General features: G+C 40.7%; 1 protein-coding gene across 2 annotated transcripts; it reads right to left on the reverse strand.

Annotated features, from left to right (window-relative positions):
• Positions 1 to 2,132: 2,132 nt before the first annotated feature.
• Positions 2,133 to 11,744, reverse strand: LOC124046063 (coatomer subunit zeta-1-like). Of its 2 annotated transcripts, none has more exons than XM_046366034.1 (9): positions 11,645 to 11,744; positions 10,022 to 10,090; positions 8,395 to 8,476; positions 7,419 to 7,510; positions 7,225 to 7,280; positions 7,056 to 7,133; positions 5,762 to 5,813; positions 4,837 to 4,875; positions 2,133 to 2,717 (listed from the first exon to the last, which is right to left on the reverse strand). In XM_046366034.1, exons 1-9 carry the CDS (start codon positions 11,660 to 11,662, stop codon positions 2,670 to 2,672), a joined length of 534 nt encoding a protein of 177 aa, XP_046221990.1. In that variant the 5' UTR covers positions 11,663 to 11,744; the 3' UTR covers positions 2,133 to 2,669. The 2 variants fall into 2 exon arrangements, with proteins under 2 accessions (XP_046221990.1, XP_046221991.1); XM_046366035.1 differs by lacking the exon at positions 11,645 to 11,744 and adding an exon at positions 11,169 to 11,435.
• Positions 11,745 to 19,431: the final 7,687 nt, after the last annotated feature.

Genomic DNA, 19,431 nt, shown 5'->3' on the forward strand with positions numbered 1-19,431 from the left:
CTCTTTACTGTGTTGAAGTGAATACAGAGATGCCATGACTGACAGGTGTGTTACCATCACCGGTACCATGCCATTTCACCACTCCCAATATCAAACCAGTTCGCTGATACTGAAGCTCAACCTATAGCACATGTCCCAGTCAGTGTGTGGTTTCACAGGAGGGAAATCAGGAGGTGTGAAGGTTAAAGAGGACAAGGTTAGAGACAGCAGCAGATCTAGACAGCAGCACTGCCGTAGGTGCTTCGATTCATCTCGCCGTGTCCTCACCCAGCAGAGGGGGGAGGGAAACAGCTCAAATGGATCCCGCACGCACAAAAACACACATTGGTACTGCATTGCCATTCACGCACGTAGTCGTCATCTAGATGTTCTATATGTCCCAGTCACTGTGTGTGTGTCCTGCCGTCCCTTCAATACCAACCAGATATTCCACTGGCGGGAGGGCTGGCAGCACCTTGGGGCAGTCAACGGCTATCTTTCATCAGATAATTATCTTTCATCGTAAAACGCCATAGAGGTAATTTATATTAATTATACAGGAATGAGTATAATAGTCTGAAACGCCACGGTTGACACGCTGTACATAACACGCTGTAAAAGAGCCAGGGATGTGTGGTGGGCTCGAGCCTTGTAATTGATGGGACAAAAACAGCGGCATTGTGTCTGAGCAGGTCGAATAAGCAAACATCTTAAGAAAATGGACAATCATGTCTAGGTCAAGGCTTATAAGCCCTCACTAACAGGTTTCAGGCCGGTTGTTCTTTGAAACACAAACTTGCTAAGGGTGCGTCGGTTTGGATTTTCATGCCCATTCCCCATTTTTACTTCTACTTTAATAAGACCGAGGGTCAGTGTTATCAAACTCCTCTGATCTGACTGGACATTAATTGAACACTCCCTTCATCTCTTTCCGCCTTCGATATCCGAGACAAATTCTCATTAAGGATAGAGAGAATAGAAAAGAGAAGGGAGCCCAAGGTGAACAGCAACCTCATCCATCCATTGTCCATGAGCAGTACATGCTCTCTGTCCTAGAGATGAGTCTGTACACACTGGGGTTGTAAACTTACTCACTCACACTGCCTGTTGTACATTAAAAACACCTAGGGAAAATCTGTAACGTTTAAAAAAAATATAGATATTAAAATACTAAAGTCATTGTATTATCATACTGATGCTCTACTGATCCAATACAGTTCACATTAATAAATGGTAGACCAGTTATGAAACATGGTACACATCTCAGTTTGCATCAAACACCTTATAGAAGTCAGATTGAGAATGTGTGTAACTACACTAGGGGCAATAGGCACCAAACAGACAAACAGGAAGGGACCATCTGAACTTCTTAATATCCATTTCCATTCCGAAAAGTTAAACATTTTCATTTGCGTGCCCTTATAAATACAACCCAGCAGTGCTGGAGGAATGCAGACTCTAAAAGAATGTGATATAGTGCCTGATTCCGTACCCATTTCTCTGGAGGGCATCTTTCAATTGATTTAAAATTAATGTGGTGGTGGTGAGGGCTCTACAAAAAAAAAAAAGATGAATTGCATGCTTCAATTCATCTCTCTACTGCTCAATTTGGATTGAATGTGTAGTGAGATTACCAAGGGAAATCAAGGTAACTCAAGGTAAAAACATGTAAGACATGATTCATCAGCACCTAAACACATAACGTTAACTGAAAGTGTCTCAATAAAGACTCACTTAGTTATTACATCAAAATAATTTACCTCGGGAATGGGTTTTGATGCATCAACCAGGAGATGGAGCCCTTGCTTTAGCTGTGAGTCTCTCCCTGTTTGGCCAGCCAAGTTCTCTGGAAATACATTGTCTGACATGGGAATGTTGCCACTGAGGAGACAGTAAATGATTCAAGTGGACTGAAATTCCACGTAATCTACAGGGCATTATAAACTGGGGGGGGGTTCGAGCCCCGAATGCTGATTGGCTGACAGCCATGGTGTGTGTGATATATATATATATATATGAGAGAGAGTAATGGAGCATAGTCTACCAGAGTTTTCATTTATAAAAACCTTACATTAACATATTTCAATGTGTGACAAGCTCAATAGGGCGACCAAGAACATAACCAACCACAAAATATCATAATAGTCGAAGCGTCAGTGTCTAGAAATGTTTTTTATTCAAAAGATTTAAATGACCGAGTTCATAAAGTATTTCCGAAGAGCACATAGCGCCTAACAACGATGTTGCCTGATCGGACCATATGTCTGGACCATAGAATTTGAAAGGAGTCATTTCTATGGTCTGTACTAAACCCATGTAATGTTATCAGAGATGAGGGGCATGAAGCGGTCAACGGAAGTGGTAAGGGACTGTGGAAGAAAACGCAAATCAAACCACTGGAATGTATGGACACGCTAGCATCCAATCTCTCTCATAGCTAGCGTTAGAACTAGATATCAGAAGAATACACCTTCACAGTAAAGACACACACATGATAGAAATGATTGATTCAGACAGACAAAACTCAGATATCCCTTGCCCTGGCAGTGTCTGATTGGCTGAGCGATCATCCGCTCATCAGTCCTGATTGGAGGAATGGTGAGTAACGAGCACAGGGGAAGAGATGACATCAGAGAGAGGGAGCCATGGGTAATGGCGGTACAGTGTTAGATGAGGGGAGTCGACAGGTTCTATCGTAGCAGAGACCATTTGATCTGTTCCTTGGCAGACTGCAGCACCTGTGGATGAAAAACTGGCCTCATAAAACAGATCATACCAACACAAGTAAACATACAAACAAACCTGTCTGTGTAATCAGCCACCCAGCTTTCGTTAACGACATCCAATTTATGAGGGCATGCATCTCTCCTTACAAGCACGATATGCATCTAGATATTGATTGTGTGTGTGTGTGTGAGAGAGAGAGAGAGAGAGAGAGAGAGAGAGAGAGAGAGGTGTAGTGTTTGAGCTGAGGTGGGGGGGCAATTTATGTTTTTGATCTTAAATCCTCATCACCCACTTATTGTCATATAGCAGATTCATATGTTGAGATATAAATAGACATGTTACTCTGTAGAAATGAATAGAACACAGTTTTGGAATTCACCCTCATCTCAAAAGCTAAATGGTTTTGACAGTTGGAACCTTACGGAGGAAGGCTGCTCTCGTCTCGAGTTCAGACCAGTGAGGTCCAACAAAACTGATCGCTGGTCTTGTTACGAGATCACACCATTACCCTGTCCATGTAAACGCACTGACTGTTGAAAGCACAACTACCAAAAATATTTGGTACGGTGAACCTGGCAATCGAAAAGCCCCAATCAGCAGTTAGGATGTGCAATCAGCAAGATATGAGTGTTCAATCCTTAGCATACACAGCTCCACCAGTAAAACACCATTTTCTACAGCGCATTTGGTAACAATGACCCAGCCAATTACATTTGTTGTTCCTCAATGAATAAAGCCTATGATTTAATATTGCGAAAGCCATTTTACAAACATCTGAATGTGTAAAGTATCACGCAGATGTAGCCAACGAATATTAGAACAGGGATAGGGTAGACCTACCCCTCGTTGGTGACTTGTTGATCAATTTCAAATCGCAATTACATACAACAACAAAAAGTTTAAATAGGCTGAAGGAGAGGATGCAGCAATTCAGTCACAATAGATTATAGGTATTTTCCCAATAAGGCAGAAATAAATTATAAGTAAACTGGCTACTCGTAATGTTTCATTCGGTTTTCTTACCGATGCATGCTTCATTTGGATCAGTTTGGGCTCCCGCGGACCGATGCACTCGTATCTTAAACTTTTAAACTGGGGACCGACGTGTATCGGGGAATCGTTACATCCCTAAAATTTTGACTTCCATATATTTTAAATTGCACTTCAAAACGAAAGACTTTCCCTATCGAAACAAATGAATGTAATCAACCGAATGAATCTAATCCACCTTGGTTTAGAAGACCAATGGACCATTTTAAGGAAATGGAGGGAGACCATATGATTCACATAAAAATGCAATCATTAAATTGACCTCAACAAAAAGTTTAACAAAAAGGCTAGATGGAGGAAGATGAGTAATGCCAGTAAAGGAAAATATGCAGGAATTAATTAATCATCTTAATTCGTTGAAGGAAAGGAGAACCAGAACCATAAAGCATGAGGAAGACAGCCAGCCATTAATCAGTAGACAGAGAGAAAGAGAGAAGGGATGGAGAGAGAGGGAAGGGATAGCAGGATGGCAGCCTGTCACAGGCCTCTTAAATGAGGACATTAATCAGGAGAGGAGCTAAGCGCAGACGCACACAGGCGTGTGCACACACAATGGAAACCACCACTGGCTACCATACCATCAGCCAATCATTTCCAAGTGTGTGATTCACATCCAAAAGGACTAAGGAAGTGTGAAAGCAACACGGTAGGATCGGAGATGGTGAAGTATGCGGATCACCACCATGTAGAGGAGAGAGGGACATTGGTAGCCTGGAAATCTAGACTCAATTCAGCTCCGTTTCAGTTCTTGTTTCACTCCACTGTCACTAAATTAGTGAAGCAAAACAAGAGAGAGGTGAAGTGTAGCATGATTCAGTCTGGATTCCCAAGCTAGGACATTTGGCACAGCTCTAAGGTTTTGTCCAAAATGGCACTCTATTCCCTATATAGTGCACTAACTTCAACCAGAATCCTATGGGCCCTGGTCAAACGTAGTGGACTACATAGGGAATAGGGTGCCATTTGGGACACAGCCTAAGTCTCAGGAGAGTGGAAAGTCAATAATGCAATGGAGCATATTCCACACTGAGCAGTGTAGTATGTTGAGATGAACGAGGTAATTAGGGCTGTTTTTCTCACCTGGGTGACAGTCTGCTCTGAGTAAGGCACATCTTCCCCCTGTAGGAGAGAACACATAGTGGCCTTCAGGGCATAACAATAACATTTTGGTCCACCAGCCAAAACGACAGTCTTTTAACCAAAATATCACAAAGGAGACAAAAATGCCACCTGCCCCTTTTAGGGCAGGAGGTTGCCGTGGTTGCGCAACTGGAGTAATGTTTGTGCCCGTGAGATTTTATCTGACTAGTAGCCGTGTCATCTTCTCTTCAGTTGAACACTCAAAACAGTTGAAACTCAAAACAGAAAAACAACCTAGCTTGGGAACAAAACAATGTAAACAGCCAAGAAACACAAGCATAAAGTCTAACTTTAGTAAACTTTCGTTTCACCTGCGCACAACCCCCAGCCAGGCAGTGTTTCAGCGCAAGGTCTAATAGGCTATATAGGATTTGTAGTTCTTTGATAAATTACCAGCTATGATACAAAAATGGCAGAAATACTTTTAAAACAGCTACTGCAGCATTTATTTGACTATAAATGTGATCATACTTGACTTTTTATTCACTAATGCTAGTGAAATGCTCACACTGTAGAGCTGTGACCACCCATCAACAGTGGCTGGTGAAATAGACACATTTTCCACCAATGACAAAATCTACCTGTATTTGGCAGGTTTTAGCTCCTGGTCACACAACAGCACCAATACTCAGAACACTTTCCATTAAGGTCCACTAGGTTGAGTGAAGAGTACTTTCTAATATATAATATAATAATAATATATGCCATTTTAGCAGACGCTTTTATCCAAAGCGACTTACAGTCATGTGTGCATACATTCTACGTATGGGTGGTCCCGGGGATCGAACCCACTACCCTGGCGTTACAAGCGCCATGCTCTACGAACTGAGCTACAGAGGATGGGAGGAGAGAGACCTTTACTTACCCTTAGAGCTACGCGGTGGACCACTTGCTGAGGATCACTCTCCAGAATCACTCTGTAGGAGACAGCAGGGAAAAGCTTGTTATCGCTCACATACTGCAAGGACAGAGGGCCACACTCAGTAGCAGTGGGTGGTTAAAATGTATTTTATTTTATTTTTTAAATCACTGGGGAAGCCAGAAATAAAGGCACATTACAACCTGTGTTGTGATAATTGCGTAACCTGTTAGTTCATATGTCTTGCCATTGTGTTTGTTGTAAAGGCAGAGACAATAAGAAGACACAGCAGCAGAATAATTTCAACCACACCTTTGTTTCATCACAAAACCGGAGAGCAACGTCTGTCCGGTGGAGTCCACGAAGCATATTGCATGTAACAAACAGTTACATGACCTACAGCATGGTCAAGCAAGTTAATGTTTCCAACATACCTCGCACCACTAAACAACTACTCCACGGAGAGTTACCGCAAGTCGCAAAGAAAACAGGAGCTGCCTCCACTATTCCAGCACCATTTCAACATCAAATCACCTATGCTTAGTCTAATACAGTGACAGCTAAAAGGCCAGGGGTACAATGTATGAATGAATGGTTGGGTCAGAATCACCATTACAATCATTGGCCAGTACAGAGAATAAAGTAAAACCACAAGTCCAAATGTCCATCTATGGCCAATTTAGGAAAGGGACAATTTTACCTAGCTAGCTAGCTACTGCAGGACAACGCAACGAGATGCAACAATTCCGTTTTTTCTGTCAATGACGTTTTGCTCTCGACGCGATTTGATAGGAGTGACGCCAAATCCAAACTGGCTTCCATTGACACTTTTTTTGGTGCGCCAGGACCATTCACAGTTGATCTCACTGATTGGCTATTATTTACAACTTTAAAAAATTAAATAAAAAAAAATTAATGAAGGGATGCCAAATGTTCGCTGGCATCCCTTGCATTCAATGCTATGGGCAGCAACAACGTCATACTCTTTTGGAACAGACAGTGTCAGATAGATGCCCCACAGAGAGAAAGAAGGGCGCCGTTTCGTTTGCTCAGATGCTTTTTTTTCTCCTCTCAATTTTTGGGGGAATCCTGGCTACCCTTGTCATCCATCAATACATACCACTGCCCACACTGGTCTTACTACCACTGATTTTACTGACAGCTGCTTTACTGAGAAAAAGTTGTATTTACCAGGACATGTTGTCATCTTACCTAGCTACCGTAAGATGAAAGCACTAACTGGAAGTCATTCTGGACAAGAGGATGGTTCAACTATTAATGTATAAGATATAGAACTCACCCTCCATCCACAATTTCATCCACAGCTAGAAAGAGACCTTCCATGTTCTCAAGTAGAGCTCTCCTCTCAACATTCTTCCTACAGAGACAGACAACAGAGAAATCATTTTCCAAGGCTTGCCTTTTGATGATCGATGACTGTGCTGTAATTAATAAGCTTTAGATCTCACCTCAACATTTGGCTAAGTGAGTCAAACAGACAGTTCAGAACAGCCATTAGCATCAACTGTTGGAGGGAAACAAAAACACACACACCAAAAACACACACCAAAAAAGGTTATTTAAAGAATGTCAGAGTGAACTGAAATGAAACATACAATAAATGCATTCATTGTTTCCAATCACGTCCTTCCAATATGATGACCTCATTTTCATGCGAGCTTCCAATGACATAGAAGAAGAGATCAATGTTGCTCTTGTAGACGACTGTGAGGCCCTCTAGCAGAGCGATCTCACCTGAGTAGGCACAGAAACATGACAATGAGACAAAGAGGTAAAACACGATTCAATGACCTGTGCATGTGTTAGTGAAGTGCGAGTTGACTCATAACCCGCAGTTATATCCGCGGGGCTGGTGTTTAGGGTCATGAAATATTGTGTGGATGAAGGGCATGTGGGTGGAGTGTGGGTTGAAAAAAATAGAAACTTTGCATTAAAAATCCATAAATGTACAATTATTGTGCAATTCATATCTAAAGTCTACATTGAGGTTTTTCTGTAATGTTTTTTTTGATCTGGTGTTAGGCCGTAAAGCTTAGGCTTACGCACTAACCGTTCACGCTCCAAATGCTTTTCGGAATTTGGGCAGAAAAAGTTAACGGCGATCAACTGAGGCAAAAAGGATCAAGTCGGAGTTTAATTCAATAAGGGAGTTATTGCACTTTCTCCCTGGTCCCTAAACTTCTTAAAACATTCCTGGTCCCTAAAAATGTACAGAATCATAGTCAACTAGATAGAATGAATGCTTCAATCGTTGTATGACATTTTCTGGTGACCAAGGAGTCATTTAGTCTTCTAGGGAAACAAGTAATGACGGAAGAGATGCGTATATAAGTATAGACTAACAAATAGCAACCATTTTTACGCTTATAATTTACTACATTTTGTAGGCGATCTAAATTAGGCATAATTTTTTATTTTTTTTAAATCCTGTACCCACTGTCAATTGTCTATATTTTTGTTGTTTAGGGTCTGGTGCGGGCCACGGATTTTCACATATAGTCGGGGGTTGCAGATGGGTTATTAGCAATTGCATGGGCAGGTGAACAAAGCTGACCTGCACATAACTAGTCTGCGTGCGTGCGTGCGTGCGTGCGTGCGTATTCAAATGCATTTCTTACTGTCAGTCCTGTGTGTCTTGCTGAAGATGTTCTTCTCGAAAGCTTTCTGTTCCTTCACTGAAGGGTAGGTGCCATCATAATACTGTCAATAAAGCATTAAAATGCATTAAGAGAATGAGGGGGTCGATACCACAAATATTGTTGGTTGTTGGGTAAATCCACTTTTATGCAATCACTGTTTGACAGCACCCCTTTTGATTTGAATGAAACCTTCCATACATTATTTGCCCATTGTAGAAAATGCGGAGAACGTGACTTTTTGGACCTGAATACCGAAACAGTCAAGAGATAAAAGGTGCATACCCTACCATACCATGAGACATCCATGTCTTGAAAAGATACAACGGTTGAGATTGATATCATTTAAAAGCTTACAAAATAGGGTTGTAAAACTGTTTTTTTTCTTTATAAATGATCTAAAAACATGTAAACTCAAAATAAATAAAATAAATCACATTCACAAATGTTGTAGCTTAGACCCTACTTTACGTCATCGGAGGTTTTTGTGGCCGCCATCGGTTGAGGCACAACATGCTCGAATACAGGGTGGGTGTCCTAAAATAATAAAAATTTAGACTTTCAAAATGGTACCGGCGGTACATCAGAGAATGTTGACTTGAATGGGAATACCGGTTTTAAATTATACTGAAAGCTATAAAAAATGTTTTTTAAAGTCCCATACATATATAAAAATCTCCCAGTAATTTATTGGGCATCACTGTGCCACACTGAAGAAGGCACAGTGATGCCAAAATGTTTTTTTTTTACCCAATGAATTACTGGGAGGTTATATACGGAGTGTGCGATTCTTCTGGTTTTTATAGCTTAGTTTATTCACCATTAGTCAGCACCTCTACACTAAATACTTTTCGCTGGGTGTGTGCCATCTCATGCTTTTTATTAGTTTAAAATTATTCTGTCAATCCTCCATAGGAAACCTATTGAAATCATAGAAATATAAATAATAGACATGACCATTTAAGTTGACATTGATTTGAAGAGATAGAAATATAATTATTGTACCCAAGAGCATGTTGTGTCTCAACCGATGGCTGGCACATCACAAAAACCTCTGATGCGAATAAGAATTTTTTTTTAAATCATTTTTTAAACAGTTTACACATTATTAGATCATTTACATTAAAAAAGGTTAATATATATATATATATTCAACAACAACAAAAATATATTACTTTTTTTTTTTTTAAATGTAAGACCCTGTTTTGTAAGGTTATAAATTATATCAGACTTAAATATTTATCTTCTCCAGTGATGGACATGGATGTCTCATGGTAGGATGGGGTATGCAAAATTGGTCAACTTTGAACACCTCCATCTCCTGAATGTTTTGGTATTCATGTCCAACAAGTCACTTTCTGACCACTACATCCATGGGCAAAGATGTATGGAAAGTTGTTTAAATCAAAAAGGATGCTGTCAAAAAAGTGATTGAACACATATGGATCGACCATGTTCGTACATTTCCAATGGTAGGCTAATGCAGCTGGGTATTGCATAACGACAAAATTAGTTACATAGCAGAGCTTGCCAACCTCAGTCCTGAATTACTGAGTGTGCAGGCTTTTGTTCAAGTCCAGTATAACACACCTGATCATCAAAGTCTTACTTTTGCATAAAGCCTCTCTCCATCATTATCCAGAATGAGGACTGCTTTCACAGTGTACAAAGATGGTTCCTGTTAAACAGATATACACAGACATGAGTAGTAGTGAGGGGGAATATGGGCGTACACTTCCTCTGTGGCGAAATAAATTACACACAGCGATAGATATAAAGAGGAGTCCACTATCTGTGCCATTATAACATCTGTGACAGCATGGGCAGCGCCAATGAGGCTTACAACCCATAGGAATTAGTGATGTTTAGTTTGAAAACTATTATTTATTTTTTAACAACTATTTTACTGACTCGAGTCATATTTCGTTTTTCTGAGTGACGTGTTCATTTTAGTCGTTTGTTTGACCTGCTTGTGCTGGCTGCAATGAGTACTACAGCAGGATTAATAAACGCTCCTTCGGCTCAGCGGCTTCAGAGACGTGCTCAATTCACCAACAGTCTGTCATATGCGCGCAGGAAAATAGACAAGTTTAGAACTGATATGTCATGCATTGTGCAAGAATGACTGCAATTAATTGATTATTGAATGTTAGGATGGAAACAGCTTTGTAGGACCAAAACATACACAGCCTCATGCTAAATGCTAAAACATCCTTTTGGCCACTAGAGGCCTCTTATCATTCTCTATGGGGTCCTATGGGCCTGATTTGTGTCAGTCACACTTTCGCTAACACACTTCACTCTAATAATCATAATCTCCAGGTTAGAATGCAATTCGTTTAAATCAGCTGTGTTTGCTGGGAAGGAGAGTGCGCACCACGCCGGCCTCTGAGGACTGGAGTTTCCCATCCCTGTTTTAAGGCAAAGATTATGGATATACTGACAATATCGTTGTCTCTCCTTTCAAACAATGGAGTAGTTGTCCACAAAGCAGCACAGCGGGCTGTCAAACACCCGTTTATTCCTCTTTGGATTGGTGGAAACATCTAATTATTTTAATATAGGGTTGTTGACGTCAATGGATAGAGATGCTATGCTAACAGCCTCATGTCAGAATAGCCACCTCGATGTTTTTCACAAAGTTGTGGGATGTTACGTCCTACTTATCAGTACACTCGTAACAACCGAACCATTACAAAACTTATGTTCGAACAAATAAACCATTACATTTTTTGTTGACCAAAGTGGACACTGACCTCCAGACAAAAACTCATCGCTTGGAAGCGAAAAAAAACGAAACATGTCCCCCTGCTGGGGAAGACACATTTTTGGCCGAGTTGGGCTCTCCCTTCGCCTCTTTCGCTCTGTCTATGTTACACATCATCAATCGTTAGCTAGCTAATTAGCAACTAGTTAGCTAACTAGCTATGATAGCAGGCAAGGACGCAAGAAATAAGGACATTCACTAACGGAAACATTTTACATTACTAAGCATTGTGACCAGATAGAGAATTTAGCCACAGTTTATAAACTTACATACTGTACGTCTATGATTTAGCTAGTTACACTGTTGTAAATGCTACATCAGCTAGTTTGCTAAAACATCCGGCGAGTTAGCTAGCTAATATCGTCCAATTTATCGACAGGCAGCAAACACATTATCTCTCGTGACGTCGGCAAAGTTACTAGACTTTAATTAGTCACATCAGGAATTAAAGAAAAAACCCGTCACCAGCGTTACAGTATCCATCTTCTTCCAATAGGTCCTAGCTAGCAACCTTCTTAGCTTGCTAGCAACCTAGCTAAATATTTATGCGATCTCCCATTGGATGATATTCCGCGTCAGTCATAACACTCCGATATGACACCGCCCATTCTGTACTGAGTACCGAGTACAAAGGTATAAGACATTTGCCAACCAGTCCAGACCATTAAAGTGCAAATACTTGAGTGAATACACTTTGAATGTAAAGTTTCTGTTACTATAAATTATACAATTGGGTTACCTGCTCATATCATTCATTATGCAGGATTTAATTGTGAGGGCCAGGGGCCAACATTTGTCGTTGGAGGAGCTGACAGTACTAATTAAAACAAATTTAGGGAGGGACTGTGCAGTTGGGCAGTAACATTTCCAGCAAGCAGTGGTGGTGGTATACCACTAGCTTGCTCTGTGGGTATTATTTTTTTTTAAGTCAGTTAGATTTCTTTGACCAAAGGACATGAGCTTCAACTCCACCACTGCAACCCTTAGGTATTTACATTACAGCATAATACAGTATAACCTACATGATAGGCCTACAGTAATGAAGGTAGGCCAACTGTATTCCTCCCCGGCTTCAGCACATCTGTTCCCCCCTTTGATTCCTATTGTGTGTCTGAATATAGCCAGTCATGTTATAATGGAAAAGTTTTTTTTAAAGAATCATCCTACATTAAACCATCCTAATTACCCTGGTTGTTTCTTCTGGGAAGTATCAATCTGGAAACTCATACTAGTGATGGGGTTTCCCCTCTATTCAGAATGGCATCAGTGTTTACGTGTCAACCTCCATTTTGGTTTTGAACATCAATTTCTCTCTGTTATTGCAAGGAGTATTGTGAGTGTAATATTGTTTTGATGGGAAAGACACATTGCCATTGAAGTTCTTTGCTTTTGTCATAGAATGTTTTTTTTCCAAATCTAAATTTAAATGTGTATTATATATTATATAGCCTGCATTAAATGATCATATTATCTAAAAATTCACTTGCAACTGTTTTGTGGCTAACCAACACATTTTGCAATGCAGCAATGGGTTTTCACAATTTTACCACTAAAGATTTCGAAATTACCCTTAATGTCTGAGAGGAAACACAATATGCAGCCCTGACTGTACAGTCAAAAGCCTGAATGCTTCTCAGAAGAATGTTGGCATGCCACATGTTGGCATTGCTTGTACTTAGTATAGCAGTATGAGAACATTTGTTACTAACAGATTCCTCTGTTCTCAACCTTGATGCCTGTGTTTGTACAGTATAGCCTATTCTTAATATAACCATGACAATATTGACTGTTAGTACTTAACATGTTTACTTCCTAAATGTATTCATCATTTACTTCTACACAATATGGGCAAATGGTTTTTCCTTTCCATTCAATAGAGAGGAAAGAGGACCTCCCTCCATAACCAAATCAAATGTTAATGGTCACATACATGTGTTTAGCAGATGTTATTGCAGGTGTAGCAAAATACTAGATTTATAAAGTATATTGTCATGGCTCTCGTTGTAATGAGGATCGGACCAAAACGCAGCGTGGTATGTGTTCATGATTCTTTATTACCCAAAACACTTGAACAAAATAACAACGTGAAGAAGAAAAATATTTAAAAACATTTCTTAAAGGTGAATAAACTATACAGAAAACAACTACCCACAAAGCACAGGTGGGAAAAAAGGCTGCCTAAATATGATTCCCAATCAGAGACAACGATAGACAGCTGTCTCTGATTGAGAACCATACCCGGCCAAAACATACAAATAAAGAAACTAGAATGCCCACCCTAGTCACACCCTGGCCTAACCAAAATTTAGAATAAAAGCCTCTCTGGCCAGGGCGTGACATATGCAATCAACATCCCTTACCTACCAATAGAGGACCACAATGGAAATAAGTCTTTTGACTTTTTGTATATATAATACTCAGCAAATTTGGTATATGTATCTGTTGCCTGATGTAACATATTTATGTGTTTAATAATAATAAATAAAACACTTTTTGTATTGGGAGCTAAAGCAGGATTTCCCAAACTCTGTGCTGGGGCCATGGGGGCACGTTTTGGTTTTTACCCTAGCACCACAATACACACCTGATTAAAAGAACCAAAGCTAGTTGATGAGTTGGTTATTTGAATCAGTTGTGTAATGCATGGGCAAGAAACAAAACGTACACCCATTGGGTGCCCCAAGACCAAGTTTAGGAAACCCTGAGCTAAAGGATAACATTTTTCATGTAACTGATGGAAAATCACAAGACGTGGACACTGTAAAGTCTAAAGGCAACACTTTGCCATTATGCCCCTTTCTGAAGTATGCTCAAGACACTTTTAACAGCTTAATCAATATGACTAAATTGAACAACAGCATTTACCGGTGTAACAAATAACCTCTTTATCCGGTAGTTCTATCATGTTCATCATTACAGCAAACCTGATGCCCATGGAGATTCTGCAGAATAGTCCGAAGACGGTCTGTTGAGGTTGAGTAAAATGTTCGCCATTGACCAATTGTTACATCGGAATAACAGCAAATGAGGAACATGAACCTGCACTATCATTGCATTCATTGCTAATGTCTCAATATGACCAATGATAAGATGTTCAGATTAACCTACTTGTGATCTTTCACAATACAGAGTATTTCACCTTTTTAAACCTCACATTTTGAAAAGTTGTTATTCTATGACTATGGCCTATTACTACTATCTTATAACAATAATAAGATTACATTTATCACCTGGACTTTTTCAATGAAGTGCAACAGGAATGTGTATTGTTGTTGCAGTGTGGTGTGTGTGTGTGTGTGTGTAATGCATAGAGAGAAAGAAAGAGAGAGAGAGAGATAGGGAAGACAGGAGGGAAGGGAGGATGTTGGGTAGAGGAAACTCTGCTGGGTGCTGATAAAAGCAGCATTGGGTGCTTATGAAGGGAGCTGCTAACTGCTGTGGTTTTTGCCATGAGATGGGGAGAAGGGAGCAGCCCATGCTATCGCATTGTCCCTCCATCCTCCCTGCCTTGTACCGTCCGTTGCACAATGCTGAACTAACACACTGGGCGTTGTCCACTGTCTACCGTCACCACAAAGTTGCATTTGTCATGCAATGTGAAAACACATGGATATTAACTTAGGAATGGGAATGGGTTATATTTTGAACAACATCATCATATAGAGATAGGTGATGCTTGATGAAGCATACAAAAACACATTTTCCTTTTCCATGTCTGTTTGTTATTGTCTCTGAGCATTATCTATTGGCAATGCTTGTGGTGATAATTACACTGAACAAAAATATGAACGCAACATGTAAAGTGTTGATCCCATGTTTCATGAGCTGAAATAAAATATCCCAGAAATGTTCCATATGCACAAAAAGCTTATTTTTCTCAAATGTTGTGCACAAATTTGGATTTCATCCCTGTTAGTGAGCATTTCTCCTTTGCCAAGATAATCCATCCACCTGGCAGGTGTGTCATATCAAGAACCTGATTAATAAACAGCATGATCATTACACAGGTGTACCTTGTGCTGGGGACAATAAAAGGCCACTCTAAAATGTGCAGTTTTGTCTCACAACACAAAGCCAGAGATGTCTCAAGTTTTGAGGGATCGTGCAATTGGCATGCTGACTGCAGGAATGTCCGACAGAGCTGTTACCAGAGAATTGAATGTTGATTTCTCTACCATAAGCCACCTCCAATGTTGTTTTAGAGAATTTGGCAGTATGTCCAATCGGCCTCACAACCGCAGACCACATGTGCCGTGTGGGCGAGCGGTTTGCTGATGTCAACGTTGTGAACAGAGCACCCCATGGTGCCACCATCACCTCATGTTTCAGCATGATAAAGCACGGCCCCATGTCGCAAAGATCTACAATTCCTGGAAGCTGAAAATGTCATAGTTATTCCTTGACCTGCCTACTCACCAGACATGTCAACCATTGAGCATGTTTGGTATGCTCTGGATTACCGTGTATGACAGTGTGTTCCAGTTCCGGCCAATATCCAGCAACTTCACCCAGCCATTGAAGAGGAGTGGGACAACATTCCACAGGCCACAATCAACAGCCCGATCAACTCTATGCAAATGAGATGTGTCGCGCTGCATGAGGCAAATGGCGGTCACACCAGATACTGACCGGTTTTCTCATCCATGCCCATATCTTTTTTTAAAGGTATCTTTGACCAACAGATGCATATCTGTATTCTCAGTCAGTTGAACTCCATAGATTAGGGTCTAATGTATTTATTTCAATCGACTAATTTCCTTATATGAACTGTAACTCATTAAAAACATAGAAATTGTTGCATGATGCGTTTATATCTTTCTTCAGTATATGTTTGTTCAGTATTCTAGTGGTTAGAGCGTTGGGCCAGGAACCGAAAGGTTGCTAGATTGAATCCCCAAGCTGAAAGGTAAAAATCTGTCGTTCTGCCCCTGAACAAGGCAGTTATAACCCACTGTTCCTAGGACGTCATTGTAAGTAAGAGTTTGATCTTAACTGACTTGCGTAGTTAAATCAATAAAGAACTATTTCTACTTTACCCTCTGTCCATGCAGTCTCTCTTCCTCTCGTCCCAACAGCTGTGGGCCTACTGGCTCAGAGAATTTCCCTTCTCCAGACCGCAACCAGGGGAAACAAATTTGTGGTGAGGTATTTTTTCCGCTCAAATCATAGAAATCCTGTTTTAGGTTGTTAGGGCAAGACTTCCAATACCACACCTCTTCAATGACAAAATGGTGACAATAATAAAAAATACTTGTCGAGAAAGAAGCAATGTATTAATCATGGAGTAGAACTAGTAGAACATGCACCTAGTTCAAATTCTAAAATTATATGTGGAAAAAAATTCTGACATTGCCGTATCCATATACACTGGGTGTACAAAACATTTGGAAACATCTGTTCTTTCCATGACACAGACTGACCAGGTGAATCCAGGTGAAACCTAAGATCCCTTATTGATGTCACCTGAAAATCCACTTCAATCAGTGTAGATGAAGGGGGGAGACGGATTCGAGAAGGATTTTTAAGCCTTGAGACATGGATGTGTGCCATTCAGAGGGTGAATGGGCAAGACAAAATATTTAAGGGTATGGTAGAAGGTGCAAGGTGCACTTGTTTGAGTGTGTCGAGAACTGCATCGCCACTGGGTTTTTCACGCTCAACAGTTTACCGTGTGCATCAAGACTGGCCCACCACCTAAACTACATCCAGCATTGGAGTCAACATTGGAGTCAACATGGGCCTGCATCCCCGTGGACCACTTTCGACACCTTGTGGAGTCCATGCCCCGACGAATTGAGGCTGTTCTGATGCTAAAAGTGTGTGCAACTCAATATTAGGAGGGTGTTCCTAATGTTTTGTACACTCAGTGTATATGGATATGGCTGTGCTAGAAACACCATTATTTGTGTGTATCCATATATGTATATAAATGGCTATGGTTTCTAGCCCATATTCTGTTGGTCAAGAGAATTCAGGGTTAGGTGTGGGCAGGGTGCCATGCAAAAAAGGCAGAGGGCGCACATCGGTGTCTTTACACCTACACTTACATGGAACTACGTAGGTAGGTCTTTGGGGGACAGGGACAAAGGAAGGACTAGAATAGTGACTTTGGGGGATTATTCTCAGAGATGTGGTAAAAATCAGGAGGATGGATGAGATACTTTAAGGGAACAAATTGAAAAGTACTTGCCCAAGATGTCAAAGACCAATTGCAGCAAACAAACACAACCATAGACAGGGGGCGTTGAGCTGGTAACTGCAGCCAGAGTGAAAACCACTGTGGTCGGGGTAATAACAGCCTGCTCTCTAGCATCCTTGGGAGGTGGGTGAGTAGGGCGCTGGGTGCTAGGAAGTTGGGAAGTCCCTTCTCTCTCTGATTCCTGGTAAACACCCACCTCTGTTGACTGTCAGCCACCTACTCTTCCCATGTTTTGAGAACAATGACACGAAAACATCATAAACTGTGGCTTGGAGATCTGGGTCTGTCTTTGTCATAGGACTTTTTCAAACTTCTGGCTTGTTCTTTTATGTGTAGGGGTGAATGGGGTACGTTGAGGTATTTTTACATTCAGCACCACTGTCAAGCGAAATATAGTATTCTTTCTACCAAAGATACAGTAACTACGTCAAGATGTTGTGTATCCCTGGAAATAATCAGAAATCATTGTAAACATTACGAAACATAGCATATGTGGTAAATTTCAATGCGGGATATGGTAAGTTTGGCCGCCTACACACTTCTGTACTGAATGAAATATTACCACTACCCATTAGAAACCTTCAATTACTTGTCTGTCTTTTCATAATTGTAAGCATCTTTTAACACAGGCTTAACACCTAACAAACACCAGGCCCTGTTGTTATCTCATATCCCAGCGATAATGCCTCGCATTGACACCTGGGAGGAAAACACTTCAATTTGCTCAACTTGCCATTGGCTTAACCCAACTTACTGTATTAGCCCACACAGCTACAATGATACACTTTCATACTAGGTTTAGGACCTCATATTGAAGCTTATAGAAGCCTCAAATGATGTCTAGAACATCAATCTTAAAATGATCTATTTTGGTTTAGATACAAGCATTATTGAAACATCTAACACAATACTTTCATTTGACTTGGTGAATTTTTTAAATTAAATTTTTTAACCTAACTTGCTTTACTTACCACTTCCCATATGGTTTCTTCCTTCACAGACTCTTCCTAAATATTTGGGGAAATGATTCATTTTGTATATGGTCTCTTAGAAACAATGGTGGCTCATCTTACCCCACTCTCCCCTACGATTAAAAGTCATTTGATGTATTTTGTTGTTTAATCAACGTTTCTGAAATGTGAACCCAACCCCACCTCTAAAAATCCATCATAGAATTCCCCTTTCGTGTTGTTTTTGTGATAAAACATAAATGTTGCATGTCGTTGCTATGAATATAGATTTGAAATATGAGAATATCACACCAGCCCTTTTGACACTAAGTCCATTGTTGCACCAAGTTCATCAAATGATTTCTAATAGTTAAATTGGCTTATTACCAACTCCTGGTTGTGTATTAATAAGTGCTAACGTTAGTTTTAGGCTTGTTCGGGTTGTCTTTATGCATACAGCATGTGTTGGATTGGGGCAGTGGTGTGGGGAGTTTTTGGGGGGGGTAGGACTCTACTGGTCACCTGCTATGTAAGACACGCTTCCCTCCATTCTCCCCCTGCCCCCCCCCCCCCCCCCCCCTTAGTGGTTGCGCTGCCAGATAAAGGAACAATGTGTCCTTTCTTACCTGGTGGAGGTGTACATTCCATCCCTACTAAACTAAGTTGCAATCCAGCCTGTCTCCAACCCACCACTGCCCCCGCCTGCACAGGGCCCTCTCTAACAACAATACCAGGTTGGTTTAACTCCAGGTGCTTCAGATCACACTCCATAAACCTCTCCTTTCAGGGGACTTCTTTTGGGACATTTTATTGTATTGGTTAGTTATAGGAAGATGAGTCCTGATCTGCTAGATTTGTGTAAGGATTTGTGCATCGTGTTGCATCATTGAATGGTTAATTTGTCACAGAACGTAGTTAACATTTAAACACCTGTTCATCATAGCTAAGCTATTTGCCTTGGTTTAAAAGGTGATTCAACGGGATGCTTGTTGGTCTGTCGGGCCCTTGGTTTGTGGTTTTCTGCTTTACAGGAAGGTTGCTTACATCGCAGGCAGAGACATCCCATTTATGCTGGGGGTTGTCTGTGAAGCAGAGCAGAGAGC

Source organism: Oncorhynchus gorbuscha, linkage group LG10, assembly GCF_021184085.1.
Source record: "Oncorhynchus gorbuscha isolate QuinsamMale2020 ecotype Even-year linkage group LG10, OgorEven_v1.0, whole genome shotgun sequence".
In the NCBI taxonomy this organism is placed as follows: Eukaryota; Metazoa; Chordata; class Actinopteri; order Salmoniformes; family Salmonidae; genus Oncorhynchus; species Oncorhynchus gorbuscha.